This window comes from Gracilinanus agilis, chromosome 2, assembly GCF_016433145.1.
Source record: "Gracilinanus agilis isolate LMUSP501 chromosome 2, AgileGrace, whole genome shotgun sequence".
Classification (NCBI taxonomy): Eukaryota; Metazoa; Chordata; class Mammalia; order Didelphimorphia; family Didelphidae; genus Gracilinanus; species Gracilinanus agilis.
In genome coordinates, this window is record NC_058131.1 from 61,609,645 (window position 1) to 61,622,171 (window position 12,527).

Consider the following 12,527-nt stretch of genomic DNA (forward strand, 5'->3'; position numbering starts at 1 on the left):
GGGGGGCGGGCGGAGGAAGTGAGCGCACGGGGGAGGAATGCGGGAGGGAAGCTGGGGCGGGGCGGAGCGCGCGGGGCAGCGGGGAGCCGGCGCCGAAGCCGGGGCCACAGCGGGGATGCCGCACTTTACTGTGGTGCCCGTTGAGGGGCCGCGTCGGGGCGACTACGACAACTTGGAGGGACTGAGCTGGGTGGACTACCGCGAGCTCGGGGACCCCGAGGACTCCGTGGGCTCGGATGGTGAGAGCGCGCCCCCGGCCCCCTCCCTCGCCCCTTGACACTGTGCCGGGTGTGCCCAGGCACTCAGCCCCTGAAACTGACCCGCACTGGCGCCCCCTGTGCGCGAATGCCGGTGCGCATCAAGACCCCAGACCCCCACCCATTCTCACATCCTCTTCCACACTCAGGCTCCTCACACATTCTCCTACTCTCACCCACGCATACACTCAGACCGGCAGACCCACGGGCACAAACACGCAACAAGTCACCAGCGCCTCCGCTTGCAGACTCGCGCCGCGGAGCGGATTCCGTTTGCCCGCAGACATGCGCCCAATCCGGGTGGGGTCGGGAGAGGGAGGGGCCCCGCGCCGGACCGGGGTGTGTGCTGCAGACGTGGCGGTGGTGACCGGGCCGGCCGGCCAGTCCGGCTCCGAAGTTTGCGCCCCAGGCCGGCGCAGGCCAGTGTCTCTGAGCTGAAGTTTCTGCCTAGCGGCTTGGGGCGGAGAGACATCCCGCAGTTTCCGGATGGATTGTTTGGCCTCTTATGCCTCCCTTCCTTTCTGATCCTCCAGCCCTGGGGCACCCCCTTCCCACTCCCCTTCCTAAACTTTTAAAACTTCCAGTCCTGTTGCTTCCAGGAGCCCGACATCTCTGGATGCGGGGATGGACTTTTTGGACTGCCTACCCCTCTTTCCTTCCCCTCCCCCAACTTTGGGTGTGAGCTCACATCCCGAGGGGAACCCGCCTGCTGGTCACTGTTGGTGTGTTTGTCTCCTTTTACTAGCCTGAAGAGGGGATTCCCGATGGAGACCACCCCTTCCTTCTGAAGCTCTCCTCTCACCTAAGATCAAAGGAGTCTAGACTTACAGCAGGAAGAAGAGCTAGATCCAAGGGTTTTTGACAAGGGGATCCACGAACTTGGTTTAAAAAAGATTTTAATAACTATGTTTCAGTATAATACCTTTCCTTCATAATCCTCTGTATTTTTTCCCCCCTAAATCCTTACTTTCTGTCTGAGTATCAACTCTAAGACTGAAGGGCTAGGTAAACAGGGTTATTTAAATGACTGGTCCAGGGCCACCCAGCAAGGAAGTGTCTGAGGCTACTTTTGAACCCAGGTCTGGCACTCTATCCACTAAGCCTCTCAACCACCCCTTTCTGTATTTTATTTAATATATTTGAAAACACTGTGAGAAGGGGTCCATAGACTTCACTAGACTGACAGAGAGGTGCTTTAAGAACCCCTGCTCTAGGCCATCTCCCTCCCTCAATTCCACAGTAGAAAAGTAGGAAACACTAGGCTGAGAGGGTAAATCAATCATGCATTTATTAAGCACTTACCAGGTGTCAGGCAATAAATGATTCATCCAGTGTCATTCAGAGAGTCTCTGACAGTGCCACAGTACAAACCTAGAGCTTTTGTCTTCGAATCCTGTGCTGCTGGCCCTCAGCTAGGCTCTCCCAATTTCTGACCATTTCATTTTCTGTCTCCCTTTGCCGTCCCAAACGTGGAGGTTTTCCAGTGGGTTCTTTTCCCTGCCCACCAGACTAATCTTCCCAAAATACTGCTTTCATCTTTGCTCTTAAATCTTCAGTCATGGCTCACCAATTTCAGTCAGCTGTGGATAGAGCACCAGATCTGGAGACAGGAAGAAAAGCCCAAGCTCAGATCCTACCAGTAGGACTTTCTAGCTATTGTGGCCTTGAGCAAGTCTCTTGATTTCTGCTATACTCAGTTTCCTTAACTGTAAAGTGGGGATAATAATGACCTACCTCATAGAGTTGTTTGTGAGGATTAAATGAGATGTTTCTAAGTGCTTAGCCCAGCACTTGGCACATAAGAGGTGCTTTACAAATGTTAGCTGTTATTATAAAAAACAAGTATTTATTAAACTTTACACAGCTGATATGGTACTAAGTGCTTGGTATACAAAGAAAGGCAAAATAGTTCATGTTTCCAGTGGGGCTTTAATGTTTACAAATAAAGCACTTTCTTTTCAAAGATTCTGTGAGCTACATAATGTCACTCTTGTTATCTCCATTTTTTAGATGAAAAAAAAACCTGAAATTTGACTATTAAATGTCAGAATCAGGCCTGAACTGGTCTTCTGTCTTCCGCCAATAATCCAGTATTCAACCTGGTTTGGACTTTTTTTTTTAACCTTTACTTTCTGTCTTTTAGTATTTATTTTAAGTCAGAAGAATGGCAAATTCAGATAGGCAATTGAAGTTAAATAACTTGCCCAGAGTCACACAGGAAGTGTCTGAGGCCAGATGTGAACCCAGTTCCTGCTGTGTCTAGACCTGGTGCTCTATCTGCTATGCTACCTAGCTGCCCCTAGACCTACTTTTAGAATTTACTTCCCTATATATGTCTGTCTGTCTGTCTGTCTGTCTGTCTCTCTCTCTCTCTCTCTCTCTTTCTCTCTCTCTCCCTCTCCTTGCCTCTTTTTCTCCCTCCCTCTCTCCTTCTCTCCTTCCCTCCCTCCCTCCTTCTCTCTCCCTCTTTCTCCTTCTTTCTCTCTTCTTCTCTCTCCTTCTCTTTCCTTTTCTCCCCCTCTCCCATTCTTCCCCCATTTCTTTCTCCCTCCTTCCCCTTCTGTACTCTATTATGCCCTCCTGCCACTCAATACCCTCTAAAGACATGTGCCAGCCCTGTTTCTTCAGTGTCACTCATGCATCATACTCATGCCTTCCTTTCTATCCATCTGAATTCTATCTCCCCTCAAGGCTCACTTTCTCTGTGAGGACTTCCCTTCTCTTAACTCTTATGGCCTTGGGGAAGGAGAATGGAACAAGCATTTAAGTGCCTCCTATGTGGCAGGATCTCTCTTCTGTGCAAATATAATCTCATTTGATCCTTATAACAACCTTGAGAGGTAGGAGTTATTATTATCCCCATTTTATAGATGAAGAAACCAAAGCAGAGGTGACGCAATGTTGCTCAAGGATCCAAAGCTAGTCAGGGTCTGAGGCTGGATTTGAACTCAGTTCTTCCTGACTCAGACCCAGTGTTCTATCCCTAGCTGCCTCAGCATCTCCTGTCTATCCCCCTAACTTGCCTGAGATCCTACACAGTATTAGTCATCCTCCCACTTAGGCAGGTCTTTAGGACCTCCCTAGTTTATAAGTGCCCTGCAGCCTGGAATCTTTGACAGGCCCCTTCCCAAACAAGGTCTATGCATTCTTTTGCACATATATGTACTTTTGTGCAGACACACACTTTTCCAGTCAAGAAATAGGAATCCCTGTTGATATAGTCATGTACTTGTGAGATGGCAAGGTTAGGAGGCTTAGGGAAGGCGGAATAAATAGGAAGATAATTAGGGCTGGTGTCATCCCTCCCTGACTCCTGTTTCCTTCTGGAACTTCTAGGCTCTACTTGTATGTCCTCTTCCAATTTCCCTTTATATCTTCTACACTTCCTGCACGCACACACACACACACACTCCTATCACATGCATCTCTACATACATTAACCCACAGGACTTCCACCTGGGACCTGAATATCACGCACTGGTCCTAAGATGCTCCCCTGTCACTGTGGATGGAGAAAGGCATTTTCTCCTTTTGGAATGCAAAGAGAACGTAATGGAAGTCTTCAGAAGTCATTAGCAGCATCTTCATTTTTCAGATGAGCAAAATGAGTTTGAGAGAGGATAAATGAATTGCCTCGATCAGTGATGGACAAACTTTCTAAAGAGGGGGCCAAAGGAAAGGAAATGCTCCTCTATCAGTCTGTTTCTAAGGCAACTCTTTCGAAGTTTCATTGTATTGTATCCTACTCATTGTATTTGTCAGATTAGGAATAATGTTGCATGACCAGATAGAACATTTCAAGGGGCTGCATCTGGCCTAGATAATGGCGGAGCTGAGATATCATTGACTCTTAAGTTGTTGTTGAATTATTTCAGCTGTCTCTTGACTCTTCATGACCCCATTTGGGGTTTTCTTGGCAAAGTATTGGTGTGGTTGGCCATTTCCTTCTCCAGCTCATTTGACAGATGAGGAAACAGGCTATTGGGGTGAAGGGACTACCCAGGTCACACACAGTGTTTTCCATTTCCTTTTCCGGCTTACTCAACAGATGAGTAAACTGAGGCCAGCAGGGTGAAGGGAATTGTTCAGGGTCACACAGCTTGGTCATCCTGGTTTCCTAAGTAGAGCTCTATGGCCATGTAGCTGCCCTGAGGGCTTCGGTCTTACTAGCCCTTAACACTTTAGTATGAATCTCAAGGAGTCGGGTTCCTGCAGGGTTGGGTAGGGGTTGGAGAGGTACGGGTACGGGAGGTCTGGAGTGAGCCTCTGAGTGTGGGACATGTTGCCACACACACAGCATCTGGCACCCCCCGCAGCCTTCTTCCTTGATTCTGTTTCTGAGGTTGGGTCAGTCCACAGTTCTCAGAGCCTTTTTGTCCAGCCGTCCCCATCAGAGGCCACGCAGAGGGGGACGGGGGAGCCGCTGGGGAGCCGCCGTGGGCATGGCCCTGGCACACGGGCCTGGGGCACAAAGTGGGCTCTCCTAGGACTCTGGGGCTTGGGGAGTTGCCTCAGTGCAGCCTCTGTTGGGGATCCCTCCCTCCCGAGGGGATCAGAGCGTCTCCCCCGCCGGCTGTGTGCCCCCTCTGTGTCCGGGAACGCATCAGTGACGTGTGCTCATCTGGCAGCTCCACTCGGGCACTTGTCGCTGGCCAGCCTGGGTTCTGTTCCAAGGACGTACGCTGGTGCAACAGAGGTCACGGAGCTGTTATTGCCTCCAGGCCGCCTGGGCACTCGGGGCTCAGGGCAGGTGACCCCTTCCTCACCCCACTGCTCCCCCAAACGCCACTCCTTGCACCCTTCCTTTCCGTTCTGTCTGGGACAGCCCAGCCCTGGGTCCAAGAGTCAGGAACAATGGGTCCCTCGCCCCTCTGTCGACGAAGGAAGGACATTTATTCTGATCACGTCCATCCTGTGTGGGCCCAGGAGAGGGGGCACCCTCCCGTCCCCCACTGCCCGGGACTCTGCATGGGGCCCAGTGGCTGAGCGGGTAATGCTTTGGGCACTCTGGCCAGGGGGTAGCCTGGGACTCTGGATTCCCGGTGACTAAAGCTGGGGTGACTGAGAGGAGTGTGGTGAGAACGAGCGCTCTGATGGGACAGCCTCACTTTGGGGCCCCTTCTAGCACCCCACTCCCCGAGCCCACAGCCCTGGGCAGCTCCGGCCCTGCCAGGAACGCGTGGTGTTGCCTATGATCCCTCACACCCACCCCACACCGAGCAGAGATTAAAACCCTCCGGAGCCTGATTGGCCTGGGAAAAGCCAGCCAGGCATGACACCCCCTCTGCCCAGCAGGCCCCCCCTTCCCCCTTCCCAGGAGCTGGGAGTCTAGAGCCGGCCTCCCTCCTCAGGGAGCACCTGTGCGGCCGGCCCGATGGGGGACAGCCAGGACCCTCTTCATGGTGAGTAGCCCTTGCCCCCACCCTGTTATCTTCCAGCAGAGGGATGGGGGGAGCCCCAAAGGGGAAGTGACTCTGGGGCCCCCCGAAGGGGGTACCTTGATGGCGAATCTTGGGGTCTTTCTGCTAGCTCCCCTTTACCCCTCTTCCTGTTGCTCCCCCCTCCCCCCTTGCCCCAGTCTCTGCTTTACCCTTTCGGATTCCTCCTTCTGGTCCCCGGGCTACTGCCGCAGATCCAGGATCCTCCTTGTTTTGTCTCATTCCCCCCCCCCCAGATCCCCCCAGCCCTGTCTAGGGCTTTGATGTCTACCTCTCAGCACCCCTTTCTCAGAAATCTTTTAAAAAAGTCCCAGGATTGACTTGTCTTGTTTCCCTGACTTCTCCCTGCTGTGGGGCTCTTGTATTTGGGGTAAAACAGCCCAGGGGGCTCTGGCTTCTGAGGAGCAGGGGTAGCACCCCTCTGACTGCACCCCAGCTCCCACAGGGACCGGGCACTCCCCAGAGATCCCGAATCCCCGGACAAACTGTGGGCTGCCTCCACTCTGCTTCTGCGATGGGACCTCATTGACCGAGCCGAGGGGGGCCCGAGGGAGCATCTGGGCACCCCCCCCATTTTACAGATGGACCCGATGAAGGCCCCAAGACAAGTTGGGAAATCACTGGGCCTGGGATCCCCAGCTTAAAAATGTCCAAGGCAGGAATAGAACTCCGGAAACACTAATTTGTGTCCGCAGGGCAGCAGAGAGATTGTACAAGGGAGCAGGACCCCCTGGCCCTTTGCTTTTTCCACCTGACTTCTTAGGAAACTTACCTGTCGGGCCTTAGTTTCCCCTCCTGTAAAATGGGGGAGTTGGACCCGAGGCTGGCCAGGCTTCCTTCTGTCTCTGACGTTCTAGGCTTCTCCAGGTCCCTCCTCCTTTCCCCTCTCTCCCGGCTCCCCTCCTTCTGTCTGAGCCCCCCCTTAATGATAGACTGACTCCCCTCCTCCCGCCTTGGGCCTGGGCAGAGTTGGCAGGTTATTGCCTTCCCCATTGGAACAGGGGCTGTTTCTACAGCCTTGCGGTGTGTCTGGCACGGAATGAATGCTCAGTACTTGTTGACTCGCTCCCTCCCTCCCAGCCTCAGTGTCCCCTCCTGAAGAATCCAGAGAGCCGGCAAGCCCGGGGCCTCCGGGAGGCCGGGGTCCCAGGGACTGCGTAGAGGCTGGTTCCCGAGGGTGGGCTGAACGGAGCGCCCTCCCCCTGCCCACCGGGCCGGGCGCTGGCTACGAGCAGGGCTTAGGCAGCAGGCGGTGGTACAGGCGTGTTGGGACCTGCTGAAACATTTTTTAGATTGCTGAGAACAGAAAAGCAAGCCAGGTTCTCCGGGGCTCCCAGGACCGCTGCTGGAAGCGGGGGCCGGCTTAGTCTGAAACAACCCAGATCCCCCAGAGCCCCTCTTCCTCGCCAGCCCAGTCCCCCGACATCAGGGGTTCTTCAGTTTTTGTGGTAAGGTCCCCTCTGGCAGGCCACCTTCTAGAATAATGTCGTTAAAGGCATATAAGTACAAATACAAATATAAATAAAAGAAAGGCATATTAATAAATAAAATAAAATAAAAGGGCATGTCAATATAAATAAAGGCATATAATATAAATATAATAAAAAATAAAATAAGGTATGTGAATATAAATAAATTAAATGATAAAATAAAAAGGCATATAAAATAAATACAATAAAAATGCATATAAATATAAATAAAATAAATATAAATAAAATAAAATAAAATAAATGACCAAGGGGAATAATTATATTGAAATAGATTTTTTTAAGATAGTTTTTAAAGACAAGGTCATAGGGCAGTTACATGTGTCAGTGGATAGAGAGACAGGCCTGCACACTGGAGATTTGGGGTTCAGATTCCAGCCTCAGACACTTCTTTTGAGACCCCAAGTCACTTAACCCTTGTTGCTACTCCTTATCACTCTTCTTACTTAGAACCAATAAATGGTATTGATTCTGAGATGAAAGATAAGGGATTTATAAACAAAAAAACAAGTTGAGAAGGGGCAGCTGGGTGGCTCAGTGGATAGAGAGCCAATCCTGGAGATAGGTCCTGGGTTCAATTTGATCTCAGACACTTCCTAGCTGGGTGACCCTGGGCAAGTCACTTAACCCCCAATGCCTAGCCTGTATCACTCCTCTGCCTTAGAACTGATACCAAGTATCAGTTTTAAAACGGAAGTTAAGGGTTTTAAAAAAAAAACTCCAAACCTGTTCTGTGTTGAACACCTGCAGAGTGCTGATGTGGTGTGTCTCCAGGGGGCTGTGGAGTCATCTCAGATGCTGAGATACAGGTGCAACACCTCTAGGGCGGCCAAGGGGCCGTAGGACCTTTCTTTGATCTCTGCAGGGAGCTCTCTGGCAGTGTGTCCCCTCCTGGGTGTGCAAAGACATTTCACACTTTCTATCTCTTCCCCTTTGCCCCCAATATTTTGGAAGAGAGGCAGAGGAAAATGGTGAGTAAAAAGTGGAAAGGACACTGGAATTTAGAGCCCAGAGACCCGAGTTCCAGTTCTGCTCCTCATCACTTAGGGAAAGTTACAGCACCTCTCCAGGGCCTCAGTTTCCCCATTTGTAAAAAGAGGTGTTTTGACAAGATGATCTCTTAAAGTCCCTTCCAGTTTTAAAATCTTATAATCCTATAAAGTTTTCCCAAGGGGGAAATCAGCCCTCCAGAGAGATAAGAATTTCTGGCTATTATTACTTGGCCAGTGAAAGGGGGTCTCCTTGGAGAATGATTTTCCTTCTTCAGTGGCCTAAGAAAATTTAAAAATCGGGGGGGGGGGTGGAAATTGAAGAAGCTTAGATTGGGATAGCACAGTGGAGTCGAGAGAGCTTCGGACACTTTCTATGTGACCCTGGGCAAGTCACTTAACCTCAGTTGCCTACCCCTTGTGGCTCCTCTTCCTTGAAATTAGGTATTAAGACAGAAGGTAAGGATTTTTTAAAAAGGCAGCAGCAGCAGCTTAGGTCAATAAGCCTTAGACTTCTCCAAAAGACTGTATTTTAGTCCTCTGAGATAAGTACATTTTAGGGGAAGTGCCTCATCATGGCTGGTTCTGAAATAGGAATATAGATTTAGAAGTGGAAAAAGCCCAAGATGTCAATTCATCCAATTCCTTCCCTTTATTTTTTTTAATTAATGGATAAAATAATAAAAAAAATTATTGCCCCTCCCCATGGGAAAAACAAAAACAAAATTCTTGAAACAAGTCTGAATAGTAAAAGCAAATTCCCATATTATCCACATCCAAAAATAGACATCTCATGCTATATCCTGAGCCCATTGCTTCTATCAGGAGATGGGTGGCACATTTCATCACTGGTCCTCTGGAATCCTTGTTGGATATCGTGTCAATCTGAATTCAGTTTACAGGGATGTTGTAACTGTATAGATTCTCCTGATTCAGCTTACTTCCCTTTTCATACACTCCTCTCCAGATTTCTTTGAACTCCTCTCTTTCATCATTTCTTACAACACAATTGTGATTCCATCCCATTCGGCTACCCTTCTCCAAGTAAAGTTAATTTCTCATTCTTTACCACCCCAAAAAGAGCTGCCATCAAGGCTATTGTGTTTATGGGTCCGTTTTCTCTTTCTCTCATCTCTTTGGATACAATGGCTTCATTTTACAGAGAAGGAAACTGAGGGAAAGGATTTGTTCAATAGCTGGAAGAGAGAGAGAGAGAGAGAGAGAGAGAGAGAGAGAGAGAGAGAGAGAGAGAGAGAGAATGGAGAGAGAACGGAGAGAGAGGAGAGAGAGGGAGAGAGGAGAGAGAGAGAGCGCCCAGTTCTCTTGATTTTTAGAATCCTCTCTGTTAAATCTCTGCCCATCACTCAGCCTTAGTCTAGTCCCGAAGTCCTTAATTTTTCTGTGTGTTGTGGACCAATTTGGCAGTTTGGTGATGCCTTTGACCCTCATCTCAGAATCATGTCTTTAAATGTGTGCTATATATTGGAATATAATTATTACAAAATATTTTTAAGAGCCCCTGGTCTAGTGTATGGGGAAATGAGGAAGGGGAAAGACCCAGGGTGTGGGAGTGTGGTTGGGTGCTTTCCCACAGGGACTGAAACCTTTCATCCACACTGTATGACACCATGTGTGGGTTCTTTTAACCCTGAACACAGAATGTATTCTGTGCGTTGGCGATAATGTGAGCAAAGTTAATCTCTTCCTTCATCTTCCTGTCCCCCAGAGAGTGAGGGGAGTGTGAGCTCCGGCGGGGGCATTTCCTGGGTGAGTTGGAGAAGCAGGCCAAGGGAAGCTTAGTGCCAGCTGGAGATACCCTGGCCCTTGCTCAGAGGATGGAGAGATAGACAGAAATATGAGAGATGAGAAGACAAAGAGAGAGAGGAAAAAATGCGAGAGGAGAGGAGGGAAGGGGAAGAGAGATGAGAGAGAAGGAGAAAAAGAATGAAAGGAATGAGAGGAGGAGAGATAAGAGAATGAGAGAGAGAAAAGGGGAGGAGAAGGGAAGAGATATGAGAGAAAGGAGAAAGAATGAGAGGGAAAGGAGAGAAAGGAGAGGGGAGAGAGAAGGAGAAAGAATTAGGAGAAAGAATGAGAGGGGGGAGAGAGAGGAAAGAGACAAAGAGAAAAGAGAATGAAAGAATGGGAGAAAGGAGAGGAGAGAGAGAGAAGGGCCCTTGGTTGTCCATTATCAGGCCTGAGGCTTGATAAGAGCCTGAGGTATGAAGTGTAGGTAGGCCTGTCTCAACTGGGAGATCAAAGAAACAGTGGAGATGACTCTTCTTTTTGAATTGGGTGTAACCTCCTAAATCAAATGTCTCAATGGCAGTTTAATTATTGATTAGAATGGCCATTAGAGCCCACAGCCTTTCCCTGTGTGCTCCTTCCTTATCTGGACCCCATGTCAGATGGCTGGCCAGATAGTGGGGCTCTTTGGGTAGCCAGAGACCTCCCTCCCAGCCCTCTAACCCTGTGGCCTCTTAAAGAGCCTCCAATCCATACTTTCCAAGGTTTCTCAACCTAGAATAGGGGTTCTTCACTCGAGCTCTGTGGGTAGATTTGGGGGGAGTCCAAATTCAAATTTGAATGCTCCTCGCTTGACCCTCCATCTTAGAGCTGTTACTGAGGCAGAAAGTAAGCGTTTTAAAAAAGTAAATAAATAAAAACATTATTCAGGGGAGGAGCCTGTGGGTTTCCTTAGACAGCCAAAAAAGATCTACAAGATAAAAACTTTCAGAACCATCCTTCTCCCCAAAGAGAGCAGAACCCACATCATGGAGAAGAGGAGCTGGTTGGGGGGCATTCCCTGCTGGGATGGGGAGCTGGGGTCCCCAAGCCCAGAATTCCAGCAGCGGGCAGCTTTCCAAGTTCCTCCCACCAGAGCCATCCCTTGCTCTTCCCTAAGGCGGCCTCTGTATGACATGGGGCAGGGCAACAGGTGAGACTGTGAAGCCAGTCACCCCTCCTTTGCCCCGGGCCCTGGGTTCCTGCCGCTCTTGCCCTCACTTGCCATCCTGTAGGCTGGGAGTGTCCTTAGCTAGCTTCTCTTCCCCTATACCCTCTGGGTTCCTCGTCCTGGCTTGTATTTGCTGTGTGGTCGTGTCTGTGTCCGTGTCCAGTCTTGTTGCTTCTGTCCTACCCTCCCCGAGGTGCTCCTGCTTCTTTGTCCCAAGCCCTGGGTGCCAAGGTGGGGCAATTTTTTTTTTTTTAAACTCTTACCTGCTGCCTTAAAATGAATACTGAGTGTTAGCTCCAAGGGCTAGGCCATGGGGATCGAGTGACTTGCTCAGGGTCACCCAGCTAGGAAGTGTCTGGGGTTACATTGGAACCCAGATTTTCCTGTCTCTAGGCCAGCTGTCTCATCACTGAGCTACTCTACAGCCTGTCACCTCCAGGATTATTTACAAAATCCTCCAGTTTTTAAAGCCCTTTATAAGCCAGCTTCTTTTTACCTTTCCAGATTTCTTATCTACCGTATTCCCCTCTGTACAATCTGGGACCCACTGACACTCCCTCGGCCTCTTGGCTGTGGACTCTGGCCGTCCCCCCATGCTTGGAATTCTCTCCTTCTCCATCTTCCTACAAGTCCCAGCCAGAATCTCATCTTCTGAGAGATGCCTTTCTCAGTCCTCTAATTCTAGGGCCTTCTATCTGCTGATTATCTCCTATTTATCCTGCCTGTAGCTTGTTTATACATGATTGTTTACCTCCCCGAGAGACTGAGAATTTGTTGTTTTGTGTTTTGTTTTTTTTTAAACCCTTACCTTCTGCCTTAAAATGGATACGGAGGGTTAGCTCTGAGAGCTTTAGAGCAGGGCCTGGCTTTTGTGTTTCTTTGTATCCCCATTGCTTAAGGACAGGCTCTGGCGTGGCATAGTCGACTTGACCTCACGGTGTACTTGGCCACAGACTTTAGTTGCCCAAGAGCCAAAGGCCAATGGGAGCAAGAATTTAAATTTGGAAAGTCAGCAAACATGCATTAAGCTTAGTGGATGTGAAGTCAGAAGGCTTGAGTTTGAATCCGCTTGTATGACCTACTACAAGTACTTTTTCCTCTAGGGCCTCAGTTTCTTCATCTGTAAAATGAGCAAGTTGAAGTAGATGACCTATAAGGGCCTTTTTCAGCTTAAAATCCTAGGTACCTATCAATAAATAAGTCATGCAGGTATTCATTAAACATCTACACTGTGCCAGGCATTGTGCTAGGCCACTGAACCAGCCTTCATCCCTTTCCTCCCTCCCTCCCTTCCTTCCTTCCTTCTTTCCTTCCTTCCTTCCTGCTTTCCCTCCCCCCTCCCCTCCTTTCCTTTCCTTCCTTCCTTCCCTCCCTTCCTTCTCCTCTCTCTCTCTCTCTCT

General features: G+C 49.5%; 1 protein-coding gene across 2 annotated transcripts in view; it reads left to right on the forward strand.

Annotated features, from left to right (window-relative positions):
• Positions 1 to 100: 100 nt before the first annotated feature.
• Positions 101 to 12,527, forward strand: part of SLC12A4 (solute carrier family 12 member 4) — a 53,912-nt gene continuing 41,485 nt past the window's right edge. The window contains exon 1 of one of the 2 annotated variants that reach the window (XM_044663210.1): positions 101 to 239. In XM_044663210.1, the coding sequence (XP_044519145.1) occupies positions 116 to 239 (124 nt within the window). In that variant the 5' untranslated portion in view covers positions 101 to 115. The remainder of the gene's footprint in view (positions 240 to 12,527) is intronic. The other variant, XM_044663211.1, reaches the window with a different exon arrangement.